Source organism: Dryas octopetala, chromosome 1, assembly GCF_963921425.1.
Source record: "Dryas octopetala chromosome 1, drDryOcto1.1, whole genome shotgun sequence".
Lineage (NCBI taxonomy): Eukaryota > Viridiplantae > Streptophyta > Magnoliopsida > Rosales > Rosaceae > Dryas > Dryas octopetala.
This window is the reverse complement of record NC_141366.1, coordinates 30571582-30588071: the sequence shown is the minus strand read 5'-3', so window position 1 is coordinate 30588071 and position 16490 is coordinate 30571582. Positions and strand designations below refer to the sequence as shown.

The window sequence follows — 16490 nt, the reverse complement described above, 5'->3', positions numbered from 1 at the left end:
CAATTCTCCGAATGAAGGGAATTCGAATCTATACTCGATCCCTCCTCCAATCTCATGAAGCAATTAGCCTTACTTTTGCATCTCTAAACTTTCTCAATGCTTCAAATCACTCTCACCTCACAAGGTCTAAGACTTTGTTATAAGGTCTCATTCCATTATGAGTGTAAGCTAAGTGCTCTTTCAGCCTAGAAATAATCTCACTACATTGTTGATCACAATACTTGCACCTTATTTATTTTTCTCTACTAACTTCTTTAACATATTTCCAAGAAAAATTATTTCTACTCATGATTATTAATTACAAATTCACAACTTAGTTCAAAACCTATCACTTTCCAATAAATTCAGCCATGCATAACAAGAAAAACAAAAAAATTCAATATTTAAAATCACAAAATCAAATGCCAAACATTTTGCCCAGAGGTACCAATGTTGGACTTGTCATTTGAAATTTAAAACCTACAAAAAAAGAACAATGTAGCATGTCAAACAATAAATCATAACAACCCAATTCAACAAAACTTACTTCACTTCACTTAAAATTAATAAACCAAAATAACCCAATTCAACCAACTACTAAACTTAATTCACATAAAATCGATTAGTAACCTAAAATAACTCAATTCAACAACCTTAAATAAGAAGGAAACTGAATCATTAATAATTTTTATAAATATCCAAAAAGTTAAAATGCAGACTTTTCAAGATAGTGAGAAGTGTGCAATGTAAGATACTATACAGCCGGTCAAGCTCCAATACCACAAATCACAAAAGTAGGAAACTCTACAAAAATAAAAGGTATTCATAAAATAAAAAGATTCGTTCTATTTTTCCTTTTTAGTTATAAAAACGTTGCAAATCCAACTAAAAGATGAGATTGAGGACAAAAATCTACTTAGAGAAATCACAAGAGAAGAAGTTGTCTTAAAATTGAGGGGAGAAAAGAGTTTTTTTTTTTTTTTTTAAATAAACTCCAAGCAAAAATGACGTTGTTTTGGGCCTGTGAAAGTTTTTTTTTTTTTTTTTTAAAAGCCCAAGATGCGTACGCTCCTTACGCATCCCCTATTCTTCGTCGTGGGGCTTACGCCTTAGCCAAAAAGCGAACGCCTTTGAGGCATTCCGTCTAACAGGTAGCAGTTCGGCGAGATTCCTCTGCACCTCGTATCAAATCTTGCCTCAAGTAAGTTTTTGAAGACACTGGTTTTTGCTGAAAAAATTCATATTTTAAAAAATTGAAATCACGACATGTTCGGTGCACCAGGGCCAAACATGTCTTGAATTGTTCAGCAATGAGGCATTGAACATTACTTGATTTGTTCGGCTACATACTCTCGAACATTTTTTTTAATAAACAAATAAGATTTGTTCGGTAGTTTCATGTCAAACATCTTTGAACTTATTCGGTAGAAGGCAACTGAACAGCTTCAAATATGCTCTGTTGTAATCAACCGAACATCCTTGAATATGTTCAGTTGTACGAAGTCAACTGAATTTCCTTTAATATGTTCATTTGTATAGCACCAAACATTATTGGTTATGTTCGGCCCGTTGTTACCGAAGACTGGAGTTACTGACATAGTCATGCAGTTTTTTTAAACCACAACAAGATGCGTCTACCCAAAGCAGTGGTGGTGTTGGGACATATTGAAGGGCATTCCTATGCAGGGCGATTAACCAAAGATGAGAACACCTTATTATTTAATATGTCAAAGAGTATGACCGCTCGATGAACATATTATTTACTATTAAAGAAAACATTCACTCAATGCTAGTACAATAAGAATAGTCTATAATGCAAGATAACGACAAAAAGTGATTGAGAAGGCTGGAAAATCAGAGATGCAACTATTGCTAAGTAAGTTATTTGAATACAAATTTGTAGACTGGCATCGATAATATTGTTAGTGACTTGTTTTGGGCTCACCCTGTTGATTTCGATCTATTGCGTGCATTTCCTTATGTTTTGATAATGGATTGTACATACACGACAAACAATTTCGGTTGCCACTCTTAGAGATTGTGGGGGTGACATTCACAAATTTAACATTCTCTGCTGCATTTGTGTATCTTGCTAGTAAAAAAGAAGACAATTACACAAGGGCTTTGACTAAATTAAAGAGTGTGATGAATGAGAGTTGTCTTCCTAATGTGATTGTCACGGATAAAGAGTTAGCACTAATGAATGCCATTGATATTTGTGGTACTCGAAATTTATTGTGCATATGGCATATAGGCAAAAAAGTGTTGAAGAATTGTAAAAATGTGTTTGATCATAAAGACAAGTAGAATAAGTTTATATCGGCATGAAATATATTGGTTTTATCAAATACCAAAAATGAGTACGAAAGATGTCTAAGTGAGTTGAATAGAAACTTTGGTGTATATCATGGTGCACTTGCATAAGTGAAGGACACTTAGTTGGATGACTATAAGGAGATGTTTGTGGTTGCGTGGACCAATACTTGTATGCATTTTGGTAACACAACAACAAACAGGTAAATTTTGTTATTATCATTATACCAACTACATCTATAATTCTTTTTATAACTATTAATGAATTTTTTGATTTTGTTTGTTATGAATAGGGTGGATAGTGTGCATTGAAGGCTAAAGAAATAATTTGGCACAAGTCTTTGTAGTTTTCAAACATCATGGGCCAATATTCATGCATTATTAGTGTTGCAATACACTGAAATAAAGGCAATATTTAAAAGGAGTCAAACATTTATGCAATATGACTTCAAGAAGGAGGAGTTAGGGGAGTTGATATGTTTTGTATCGCAAACTGCTCTCCAAACAATTGTGTGCGAGTCGATAAGGATGAAATATATTAGGACTGATCGTATAGCTTGTGATTGCATCATTCGGTAAACACACAAATTTCCATGTGCTCATGAGTTGGCAGAGTACAAATAGATTCGCCGCCCAATTTTGCTCGATTGTATTCATATTCATTGATGGAAATTAGATTTGCTTCGTGTCCCGCAGAATAGTGACCACCTAATTCCTCCAATACAAGCATAAGTAGAAAGATTCCTGAACGTACTTGTACAATAATAGTGATCATGAGATGAAAAGACATAAGTATGAAATTAGAAGAGCTCATCAACCATGCATCTACAATACATCATATCTTAGGAAAGACGTGAGCAATCAAGTAATTGTAAATAGACCAAATTGTGAATATAGACGTGAGCAATTGGGGAAAGAATCTGTAAAATCTTTCATCTACCTCACACCTTATCTGCAGAGAAAAAAAATGGTATGAAAACAATTTTGTATTAAAATCATAGTAAAAACATTAACAAATAAAATAATATAATATGCATACCATTGGTGTTGTACCCATGTGCTCTATGGATAACAACATCTCTTGAATACTTGACTGCACCAGCCGAATTCCTTAAATAGTGAGTTTTGTAAAAAACTCCCTAAAACCTTGGTCATGGCAAACAATATACTCAAATAAAAATTCACGACCTCTCCAAATTTCAGAATGGTAGTATATCTCTTCATACATAACAAATTTTTTACCAAGACAATTTTAAATATATAGGGTTGAATCTACAATATTATAGATCATGGTCGGACAACTTGGGTGGCCGGGTTGCTCAACGGAGAAGGAGATCGAGTGATAGTGATGGATGTTCAATGGAAAGCCATTAGAGAGTTGTGAGATTGGTATTGGAGTTTGTCGAATCAGGGTTTTGCCATTTGGGTTTCTTTTATTTTCTTCTCATTAAAATTTTTTTCAACGAATTGTGCAACGCATATCAAACCATAATTCGTCGCAATCCCCAATATTTTTTACGGGCCAAACTAAATTTTGCGCTTCTAGAAAATTGCTTTTGCACTTCTAGAAAACTGCTACGAATTTCCAAAATATTTGTTCGTTGCACGCTACCCTCCAATTCCCCGCCAATCGTGATGCCATAAGTTGCGACGATTGTGCGAGGAACAACGCCCGAATGCGTCGCAAAGTCATAAATGTTGCGAAGAAATGCAATTCGTCGTAAGTCAATTCGTCGCAAAAACCTAATTTTCTTGTAGTGTAATTAAGGAAGAAGAACCTCTCCGGCCTCGAAAGATTGAAGGATGAAGTGATACCACAAATTCACAAAAATTATACTACCAGAAAAAAAAAAAAACTTATCAAGAAATAGTAAAACAAGTACAAAATAAATAGCTCCTCAATATGAAAAATAAATAAAAACGAAGTACAAATATTTTTTTCACCTATTACCTAACTTGTCTATTTGGAAATAAAAATACTCGCCCTCAACATTGTCCACAACTCCACCAATAATCACTTAACTAAGTGATCTGAAAATATCTCTAATTTTGAATATGATTTTCAAACCTAAGAACATAACGGAGATGCACTCGTCCATCAATGACATCAAAGCTATGGATATTCATATAGTCATAGTTTCATCCCAAAGCTTTAAATTGTTAAAAAAATTGAAAGTATATCCCTTAAAAAAACAATAAAAAATATTAATGACATTTCAAAATAAAAATATTATAGTAAAGTGACAGCAAATCTCAGTGAAGAATGACTCAAAACTCAGCTATAAGAGAAGCAATGTCTATGAATTTTTTTTTGATGATCACAGATATATTCAACTAGAGTGCAATGTCGTTATATAGGATAAATGGAAGTTATTCGGCGAGCAGTAATTGAGTTTGGAGATATAAACCACTGTACTTTTTGAACCAGAAATACAAACACCTAAATTAGGAAACTCTTTCTTCACTGTAGGATCCAGTGAATTGGGATAATAACGAAGACTTCAACATGAAACCTGGAATTTGGGGTCCGTACAGAGGATTAAACATACTTCAAACTTTCTGAAAGTACAAATATACATAATGGAGTAGGCAAACGTAATAAAATTACAGCCAAAATGCATAAAGCAAACCCAAATACCCTACTCGACTCTAAGAAATTAGATTGAATTTTCATTCATTTGGTTCATAAATAATAAAAAATAAAAAATTAATAACCATTGATGACATTGATCTCCCTTTGTAGGAGAGAGTTCTAATTTCTAATCTCATTGAAAACAGTGATTGGTTAACAAAGATTAATAATAATGCAAGAGAGAATAATATGTAGGAGTTAGAAACATATAATCGCTCATATTTGCCTGTGCAAAAAACAAATTGTGAAAATTTGAAAAATAATGTTTGGGATGCAAAAGTTCAGAGAGCAAAATTTATTCTTAATATAAAATAAACATAAAGTAATATAAGTGAGATGCAGTGCAGCTAAAACTAAAGGAGGATGAATTAATAAGGGGAATATCAACATGAGTTTCAGAAATTATGAGTGAGGGGAATATCAACATAGGTGTTGAAGATTGCACAATATTTTGTATCAATTGGTGTTATAGTGGAGAAGGAATTTATAGGGAGTCAATTAATGAAGGAGGGGCTTTTTAGTTTATACAATCAGGACAAGCATTCATTTTTGCATTAGAACTTTAATGGTCATCCTTCATCCTCTATTTGAATGTAGGAGTCCCGATCCAGGTAGCGTTATGATAATCACAATCCATGTTACTAGCACTGGCCACAAATCACATTAAACATTGTTACTAGCACTGGCCACAAATCACAAATCACGTAAATAAATTATTTTTGGTAAACCAAAGGTCTACTAAAAACGAAAACTATTAAACATTAATTTTGTTCTCCACTCTTCTATGTAATTTTTTGTGAGGTTTGCTGTCACTTTACTTTTAATATTTTTATTTTGAAATGCCATTAACATTTTTTTGTTGTTTTTTTTTTCAGGGATATCTTTCCATTTTTGAACAATTTAAGATTTTGGGATAAAACTATAGCTATATGATTGTCCACAGCTTTGATGTCATTTATGGACGAGTGCACCTTCGCTATGTTCCTAGATTTGGAAATTAGATTCAAAATTTTAGGGATATTTTTAAATCACTTAGTTATGCAATTCTTGTCGGAGTTGCGGACAATATTGAGGTAGAGGATTTTTATTTCCAAATAGATGGGTTAGGAGATAGGTGAGAAAAATATTTGTTCTATGTTTGTATTCATTTTTCATATTGAGGAGCTATTTATTTTGCACTTGTTTTACAATTTCTTGAAAAGTTTTTTTTTTTTGGTAGTATAACTTTTGGGAATTTGTAGTATCAGCCCATCCTTCAGTCTTCCGAGGAGAGGTTCTTCTTCATTATAGATTCAACCCTATATATTCAAAATTGTCTTGGTGAATGATTTGATGTGTATGAAAAGATATGCTACCATTCTAAAATTTGGAGAGGTAATGAATTTATATTTGGGTATATTATTTGTCATGACCAGGGTTTTAAGGGGGGTTTTCACAGAATATCTATTTGAATAGTTGGGTTGGTGCAGTAAAGTATTCAAGAGATGTTGTGTGACGCCCCGAAACTGGCCATGTCACAGCGTCACCCTATTCTAAAAATCCCGATAATATAATACTTCTACCACTAAGTATTATATTCTCAAGCTTCCTAAACGAGATAAGCCTGTTTTAAAATTTCGTCCGGGTTAGACTAAAGTATAGAAATTACAGTGGAATGTATTTTTGAATAATACCTCGAAATATTATTGTTACCCTCAAAACTCATGACGAGATCCTGCCGGGAATCCTGGCAGGTAGCACTGTAGTCCTAATAATTGTGAGGGTGTGCCACTATTCTCGATAGAGATGGCCGTAACAGAAAATGTTTGTTTGATTAATCATGTGATTTGCGCCGAATGTTTCTTCTTAAATCAAGTGATTGTATGACAAGCAACTTGCCAAAGGTTCAAAATGTTTTGATCCTCAAGGACTTTTTAAACACCATAATTTTCTGTGACTATGACTTCAAACTCATAAGTGCGATTGATATTTTGTTGGGTAATTGGATGCATAATGCAATAATAGACCTTAATGAAAAACATATGCACAATTTGGTTTTTCTGGAAACGAGATACAATAGTAGTTCTAAAAATGAATATCATGATAAATACATGAAACTTAACTGTCGAAACTTAAAAGGAAAATCAATACTAAGAAGGAAATCTCAGAAAATTAGCTATAAACAAGAAATGTTTAAGACTTAAGAACTCGAAATAATCAAATACTTAAAGTTTTCGAGTATTTGATTGAGAGGCTGGGAAATTGTGGGGTTGAGAAGATGAAGATCTTGAGAAATTGGAGAAAGGTTGATGAGCTTGAGAAGCTGAGAGGTTGGATCTTATTTTCAAGATTTGTGTTTTTTGTGTTGATCGTGGATGCTTTTTATGTTGGATTTTTCCCCTTTTATACTTGCATTTTCTAAGTGTAAATGCTCCAATTGTGCCGCTTGTTATGGGAACTTGTCTCTGACTAACTCTGCATGTCCGACGATGGAAGTTGTCTTTGAAACTTGCTCAAACAATGTTATAAATCTCACATATATTTTTTTTTAAACTTGTTCTTGACTGAAATGTCACTTCGAATTGTTTGGGGCCATCATTTTGCTTCATGGGATCTGTGTCAATACTTTCTGCTCAATCCATCGCATGTTATTCATTGATAGCTCAGACTTTATGACAAAAAATGTTTCTTTGTTTTGTTGTTCGGCGGGGAGTTAATGAAGCTATTCCCGACCAAAAAAGGAGAGCACTTGGTAATTTTTGGAGCTCAATGATGCAGGGCTTTTGGTCGCCGGCAACTGGTGGAGCTTAGGGTGGCGCGACAAAGAGGAAGCTCGGGCAGGACTCCGGCACTGGGGGATGGAAGGGAGGAAAAAGTTTTTGTGTTTTTTTCCAAAGGTTTTAAAAAATATTAATTTTTATTACATGTGGTGAAAAAAAAAAATACCTCTAACAATATACCACATGTCAACAACAAAGCCACGTCTACGTGGACACTTAACAGTTTTTGGATGAAAATTTTAACAGAAATGCTAATTTGTAGGTTTTTTTTTTTTTATAGTTTTTGTATGTATTTGAAATATTTTATAGTTAAAGTACCAACTTGAAATACCCCTATAGTTGATGGGTGCACTTTGTAATTGAGCCAAAAAAAAAGGGCGAAGGCTATTCTGACCACTTTCCATTGCTGAGTTGATTATCCTAACATATTTTGGGCAAATTTTTCTTATTTTACCCTTTCTTGCAAAAAATTATGGAATCACCCAGATCCATTATGCAGCATACCACCGAAATATACTAAGGAGTTCGACAGCTTATGGCCGAATATAATGACAATATTTAGTAGAATACTTTCAAATGCTTTTTTCATTTCCATTTAGTGGTTACTTATCGAAAACTCCACCAATGTTCGACAGTTAGGTGCCGAATAACCACAAACATTTCGAAAGACAAGTGTTGAAGAATAAAATTGAAATTTTTTATTTTAAGGGTAAAATTGGAATTTAAAAATAGAGTTGTCAACTCATTAATTTAGGGTGGTTGGAATAGCCTCGCAAAAAAAAAAAAAAAAAAAAAAAAGAATGAAAATGCTAATTGGACTCTAACATGGTAAGCCCATGTGGTGGCCCATGTGAATGCTCCAACCCAAACAGAAAATGATCCAAAATGCACCGAATATCACCAAATTAGAACCCCAAATATCACCAGGTAGGGGTTTTCTCTGTCATAAGCTTCTCACCAGTCACCACACTCAGCCCCTCCTCATCTCTCTCGCGGCTTACGTAGAAACAGACCCTCGTCTCCTCCGCCTGTTCATCCCCTTAGGATTCAGGCTCTGAGAGTGGGTTTGCTTATCGCTATTTTTCATTTGAATTTCTTGTTAATTTTTGTTATTACTCACTGATCTATTTGTTTTTTGTTAATTTCTTTTTTTTGCTATGCTATTTATCTTTGTTGTTGAATTATTTTCTTACTGATCATGGATGCCATAGTATGAAATTTAGAAGTTAGAGAACGTAGGGCAATAACTGTATATATATTTTGTTTAATAGGTGAACTTGTTGTTTCAGTATGTAGTTGCGTATTTGGGTTGAAACGTAGAAGAAAGTGTTATGGGTATTGCATATTTATATTTATAATTTATATGAAGATAAAACTTAGTCTAGTTGCATTATCATATCATTGTGATGTTTTTTTGGTCTGATTTTTCCCGTTTCAAGAAGATGATTTTAGCATTACAAATTTTGTTAGTGAAAATGAATGAAATTATGTTCTAAATTTAGTACTGGATTAAAAAATGCACTGAGTTAGGATTTGTGTAGAAGTAGATTCTAATTCTTTATATATATATTTTTAACTGTTTTAATTTGTATTATGTTGTTTTTGTGAATTTAGTTTTATAGATTCTTGCTGTGGTTAGCGTTCTTAAGGCTCCCTGTGTGAATTTCTAACAACAAACCGAGAGCAACAAACTCTCTGTAACCATGGTTCGTTCTTCATTTATTTCTCTCTGTTTTTTCTTTAGCTTTCATATATTTTTATGACACAATTTGATATTGTATATTATTGTTGTTTGTGAAATTCAGCCGCAGGGAGATTACATAGATCTTCACAGGAAGCGATATGGGTACCGACCCGACCACTTCGAGCGCAAGCGCAAGAAGGAGGCTCGTGAAGTCCACAAGCGCTCTGAGATTGCCCAGAAGGTCAATTCCATTATTTTATTCTATATTCCTGAAAAATTAAAATTAAAATTACTCTTATTTTTTTCCTTGGAAATTTTGTAATGGAACAGGCTCTGGGTATTAAGGGCAAGATGTTTGCTAAGAAACGTTATGCTGAGAAGGCTCTCATGAAGAAAACGTGAGTTTTACTATGCAATTTCTAATCCATTTTAATTTAATTTCTCTCTCTCTCTCTCTCTCTCTCTGTGTTTTTGAACTCTGTTTATTTCATCATTGTCATATTCTGTTAATTTTTCTCTGAAAAATTTATTAGTGACTCTTAAAGTGACTTAAAATTTAGAAATGATATTTTTTTGTTTATATGTTTAGGATTTAGTTAATCATAGTGAGATTTTTTTTGGTGTTAATATGGTTGATAATTTTTTGTTTTACTCAATAATTTGAATGTAAGATGTGCCTTTCAGCAAATGCATTGAATTGGTGCTTTTATTCCTTTATTATCATATCACATGGGTTACTTAACAACTGTTATTTGATGTGACATGCACATAGGTAGCATAAGCTGCACTCTACTTAAGTTTATATACACTTTCATTTACATACCTAAATGCCTACAAGGAAGCTTCTTTATATGTTGCTAGGTTACTTTAGGAGCTTCGTGTTTATACAGCTGGAAAATTATTTGAGTTGTCTTTTCCAGTTATATATTAATATTATGCTTGTGTTGATGGTCTTAATTAATAGAAATTGTTGTTTGTGAATGTTGACAGGTTGGCTATGCATGAGGAGTCATCAAGTAGGCGCAAGGTGGATGATGATGTTCAAGAAGGAGCTGTTCCAGCATATTTGCTAGATCGTGACAATACAACACGAGCAAAAGTATGGTTTTCCAGCCATTAAATAGAAACGTGTAGATATTTCTTCGTGTTTTCGTGTCTGACCTTATGTTGGAAATAGGTTCTTAGCAACACCATTAAGCAAAAACGGAAGGAGAAAGCTGGGAAATGGGAAGTCCCTCTCCCTAAGGTTAGAACAAATGCAACTTATTTGCTTTAGTCTCTGTACTTTACTGTGAATTATTGTTCTTGTAGTGCAGGAGCATTTATCTTGTGTAACCTAATAATGATAATTTTCTGACTGGAGTTTATCTTCCCCAGGTAAGGCCTGTGGCTGAAGATGAGATGTTTAAGGTGATTAGATCCGGGAAACGCAAGAGTAAGTCATCTACAACTTGTCCTTGTCTTTCCCATACCTATCAAATTTTTGCAGTTTGATTTTCCCCACCTAATTTATAGTTATGATTTTGGCTTATGATTTTGATTATCCCACATAACAAGATTGAGTTATCCTTTTTCATCATAAGCCTGTATAAACTAACATTTAGGATAAGTGAAAATTGGTGCTATTATTTTCATAATGTCATGCAATTCTCTTGCTTTAGTACCTGGTAGCTTATACTTGGTTCTTTTTTGCAGCCAAGCAATGGAAGAGGATGGTCACAAAGGCCACATTTGTGGGAGCTGGTTTTACAAGGAAACCTCCCAAGTATGAGCGATTTATCCGGCCCAGTGGTTTGCGATTCACCAAAGCTCATGTGACTCACCCTGAACTCAAATGCACTTTTAACCTTGAGATCATTGGTGTGAAGAAAAATCCTAATGGTCAAATGTATACATCTCTTGGTGTCTTGACCAAGGGAACTATCATTGAGGTACCTCTTTTATTGTTTTGATGATCTGTGGCATTTAGAATGCAAATACTATCGTGTCTTATGCTGTCTTTTCTGTGAATATTAGGTGAATGTCAGTGAACTTGGTCTAGTCACACCCGCAGGCAAAGTTGTATGGGGTGAGTTCAATCTTCGGGTGGTTGTTGGCATTTGGCTGATGCTGTCTCTTTTAGCTTTGTTAATGAACTGTCTTTTTTATGTGGATACTTTAGATTCTAACTCATGTTACTCGATTGATCTTTTTTTTCTTTGTGGTGGATGCAGGGAAATATGCTCAGGTGACTAATAATCCAGAGAATGACGGATGTGTAAATGCAGTTCTGCTCGTTTAAGAGGATTACTGAGTGGTTCGTGAACATCAATTACTTGTGGAGTGGACTTTTTAATCTTTGCATCTGACATAGTGACATCCATATTTCATCATGTATTAGCCAACTTCTCCCTCCCCCTTAATGTCTGATACACAAAAATATGCTTGTAACATGAGATAGATCTTTGTGTGGGTCACACAATTTTGGTTCAATTGAAGTGCTTCAGTGCACATTTTGTTCTTTCATGTGTTTGTGTCATCGTGTCCATGATCTTATTCTGTCTCCTTTTCCTGGTCTAAGTCATTTATATATGTTGGTTATCTTGTCTTCGGAAGATATATATCTGCCCGAGACAGAAATAGAAAGAATTGGGGTAAGAAATTCACCTCTTTCCAGACTTTATGCAACTATTTCTTTGAACGAACCTTTGAACGAGCCTGAAAAGAACCCAAAGAGACTAACATCTTTCAGCTGAAAATAGAACTTTTCGGCTTTATTTGTTTGTGGCTTCTGTGTTGTTTCTCAGATTTTGTAGTCCCTTCTTGCCTTACAAGTCAAACTAATCATCTTTGTAGTAGCCAAAATAAAAATAGTCATCTTTGTTGTAATAAAAGAACTATTTATCTTTGTTCATATTTATTCCTGAACTAGATTCAACGCATAAGCCTTATCCATTTTTGATATATATATATATATATATATATATCACAATTTCACAATTTGAGTCGATCATTGCCATTTGAATAATTTGTAGGCCACGGATTTGAGTGTTTAAAGGGTCGGTGTATGGGGTATTGACCACACAAGTGAACTATTAGGCAAATAAATTTACATACCTTGTGTGGGTAAATACAAATTTGATATGTATTGTGAGTAATGTTGTCTTATGATCTTATCGGACATTAGACGTAATATACTTCGATTGTCAATTTGTTCTATTCATTGGAACAATAATTTTAGATTGTTAATTTGTTCTATTCATTGCAACAGTAATTTGCATAATATAACCTACCAAAATTTAATATAAGAATATATTTCGACTTTGTGTTATCATTTAGGAATTTGTTTGTTTTGGCATTGTAGGTAAGTTGCAAACTTTATCAAATTCATCATACATCAGGTAATGTAGATTACCAAATACCAATGATTATTTGAAACAAAATTGTAAAAAGGGTGTTCAATAATTCATAATTGTGTAAATAGTCATAAACCAAACTTCTATTATAAGAACGACCCCATAATCATTTCCATTAAGAGGACTCAGCTTCTCAGGTTAGCACATTCTTCCAAAATCAAATTCTATATCCTGTAGACCAGTAGATTCTACATGAAGATACTTGTCTTCCCTCATGTGTAGAATTAATCTTTGTAAATTTAGCTTATAAAGGTATTCTAAAGGTGATGTGATTACAAGTGTCATTTCAACTACTTGTGGAAATTGCTCCCTACAGAAATCACAAAAAGCCATGCAAAATGGAGGCCACCTTGCCATTTTGAGAAATCGAATAGTTAAGTAGAGGTGAAATTTCATGTTCTTTATACATAATATTTTATGGTTTCTCTAAAAAGAAAGAAAAGTGAAGACACTTGTGAATACAATGCTCTCGCGTGGCTTTTACAAACCATTTTGGGGTGCTTGGCACCTGCCATATATAATATCTGATTGCATTGCATGCCTAATTACAACATGCACGAACCAAAATGATTAAGCACAAGCCGTCCACAAGGCACAATTAAGATGCTTCTGATGAATTGAGGGAGAATATATATATATATATATATATATATATATATATATATCAGATATAGATAGATAGAGGGATTAATATGAGGAAAGATGATATGTGGGGTGGTCCGCTGGAGATTCTGCAGACTGCGGATCATGCGGATGAAAACAATTATAATGAGTTTGATAGGGCATATGGGCACCATCGGATGAGGTGAAGCAAGGTTGGCTGCTGAAGCCAACTGATCATCATGAGAAAGCAGCTGCAGATCATGAGATGGGTGATCAGAAAAAGAAGATGACGATGAGGAGACTTAAGATGTTGTGTATAAACAGCGCTAAAGTATATATAAGGAGTGTAGTGGTGGTTGGCATTTTGGTGGGCTTAATCAGTCATATATGTTAAGCTGATTGCACCGCGCCACCACCATCTCCACCATTCACTACCACCTGACAACTATATCACCGCCCTTCACCAAGCGCTCATCTTCTTCAATGCTCAACGATGTATGTAGTACTCAATTCCACAATTTTCATCTCTAGCTAGCTCTCATCATATTATCATATATCTATATCCAAATTCAGTCTTTAATTTGCTTTCAAAAGGCCGTTTCCTGTTTTTGGAATAGAACAGGAAACGACATTTTGAAAGCAAATTAATGTACATTCGTACATTAACTTACCAACTTGTATATATGTTCCTTTCATTTTTGTTAGTACGTAGCTGGAAGACTCCCAAAGGACAACAATGTTTCGTGGAGAGGTGATTCATGCTTGAGTGATCACTGCAACTCTGAGTCTGAGACCAATATTAGAAATCTGGTTGGTGGATATTATGACGCTGGAGACGCAAGCAAGTTGAGCTTCCCTACATCTTTTGCCATGACCATGTTGAGTTGGAGCGTAATTGAATACACTGCAAAATTTGCAGCAGCAGGAGAACTAGACCATGTGAAAGACATCATCAAGTGGGGCAGTGAGCCAGTGATTACCTTCTCAACACCTTCAATTCGTCTGCTGAATATTCCATTGGCCATGTAGTTGCAGATGTTAGGGGATCATGGGGACAAGATCAGTGTTGGATTCGTCCGGAAGATATTGATCATCCAAGAACGGGACAAGAGTGTTATAACTGTTCAGCCCTTGCTGCAGAAATGGCATCTGCTTTAGCATCTGCATCCATTGTTTTTAAAGACAGTATTACCTACTCAAAAAAACTACTCCATGCTGCTCATTTACTCTTCAAATTTGCTACTAAAGAGTACCTCCTTTCCCCTTCCCCCATCTATAATAAATCCTCTAGTATTGGTTTAAGCTGGGATGAATTTCTCTGGGGTGGATCTTGGTTGTATCTTGCAACTGGGAAAATATCCTATCTCCAACTTGTGACTAACCCTGACTTGGCTTTATGGACAGACCCCAAACGTACGGTATTTAGCTTGGACAACAAGCATGCTGGTGCTTTCTTGCTTCTAACACGACTCAGATTGTTCTTGAGTTACGGCTATCCCTAAGAAGAAATGTTGAGCAAATTTCACAGGCAGATTGAAGAAATAATGTGCTCATACCTTCCTGTTTTTCCAAGCTTCAAAACAACAAAAGGAGGGCTCATCATGTTAAACAATGGAAGGCCAAGACCTCTTCACTATGTAGTCTATGCAGCCTTTTTAGCTCAACTATTTAGTGATTATATGGATGCTATTTCCGCACCTGGATGGTATTGCGGACCTAAATTTTATTCTAATCAAGTACTGCACAAATTTGCCAGCTCCCAAATTGATTATATTCTCGGCAGAAATCCTCAGGGGATGAGCTACGTTGTAGGATTTGGTGAACGTTTTCCACAACATGTGCACCATAGAGGTGCATCAATTCCCAACAATAACATCAAGTATGGTTGCAAAGGAGGATTGAAATGGAGAGACAGTCAGAAACCGAATCCAAATACAATTGTTGGGGCCATGGTTGCTGGTCCTGACAAGTACGACAACTTCCAGGATATTCGTTACAATTACAATTACACAGAGCCGTCACTTGCAGGAAATGCAGGTCTGGTTGCAGCCCTTGTGGCACTCTCCAGTAGAAGGACTACTGGCATTGACAAAAACTCCATGTTCTATGCAGTTCCTCCCCTGACTTCACCCTCACCACCTCCTCCATCACCTTGGATACCCTGACATATTTTACTGATATTTATAATTTCTTTTCCTATAAACATCTTTCCATATGTATTGTCAAATATTTTTACTGCCTATTTTCTTTTCTTAAGAAAATAAAAATAAAAATAGAAAGCAGTACAACAAAATTTCCTGTTTGTCACATTCGGTAGATAACTTCCAGTAAAGGATCTTATACTGCATATTCAGTCTAAGGCTAACTTATATAATTTTCAGTGAAAAATCTTCTGATATCATCTCAATATTTAGTACACAAATATAAGGTATTCTTCCTACTAATTACCAAATCATTAATGTAGCTTGAGATAGCTTGCAGCATCCAAAAGCTCTCCAAGTTTTTTTGCAGCAAAAGCCAAAGTATGATAACTTTTACAGAAAGCAAATCTGATGTATCTCCCTTAGTAGCTATAACCTTTCTAAAAAGCATGAATCTCATCATCTATATCACTAAAATGAGTAATTACAGCTTGCAAGAAGCAAGGAAAAATGCAAATAACCTGGACAAATTAGTTGATGTGCTTTTTTTCTAAATTGTTTAAAACTAACACAGTAAATGCAACCATACATTAGAAAGTGGATAATTTTCAGGTAGCTCTGCAAATAAAAACGATGCACGTACCCTGGAGGCTTGAACTGAATCTTAAAAACAACCTTGGCAAGCAAATTTTGAAGATGTAGTCTCGTCTTGATTCATAATCATGAGCACAATAGAGGTATTAACAATGATGGATATTCATTGATTATCAGTTTCATCACGTAGAAAAATAAGCTATTATACAGGCTATGAAGTTCACAAAACCAAGTATTTGCCTTTCGGACATACACTTCTCAATGAGTCAAAGTATTCAGGGGGTATATCCCTGGAAATGAGGCAAGGGATATGTGTTTCTCATTGTTAAATGTGATATCCCTGCAGAAACATTCAAAAAGAACAAATCCAAAAGTTTCTTAGATATTCAG

The 16490-nt window shown here is 34.7% G+C and overlaps 1 protein-coding gene and 1 pseudogene across 1 annotated transcript; both read left to right on the top strand.

Moving 5' to 3' along the window:
- Nucleotides 1-8592: 8592 nt before the first annotated feature.
- Nucleotides 8593-11872, top strand: LOC147299691 (uncharacterized). Its single transcript, XM_086247041.1, has 10 exons — nucleotides 8593-8743; nucleotides 9298-9389; nucleotides 9489-9608; nucleotides 9698-9765; nucleotides 10358-10466; nucleotides 10545-10613; nucleotides 10745-10802; nucleotides 11063-11298; nucleotides 11384-11435; nucleotides 11581-11872. Exons 2-10 carry the CDS (start codon nucleotides 9387-9389, stop codon nucleotides 11646-11648), a joined length of 783 nt encoding a protein of 260 aa, XP_086103167.1. The 5' UTR covers nucleotides 8593-8743; nucleotides 9298-9386; the 3' UTR covers nucleotides 11649-11872.
- A 1582-nt stretch (nucleotides 11873-13454) lies between these two features.
- Nucleotides 13455-15530, top strand: LOC147299690 (endoglucanase 25-like; annotated as a pseudogene).
- The last annotated feature ends 960 nt before the right edge of the window (nucleotides 15531-16490 follow it).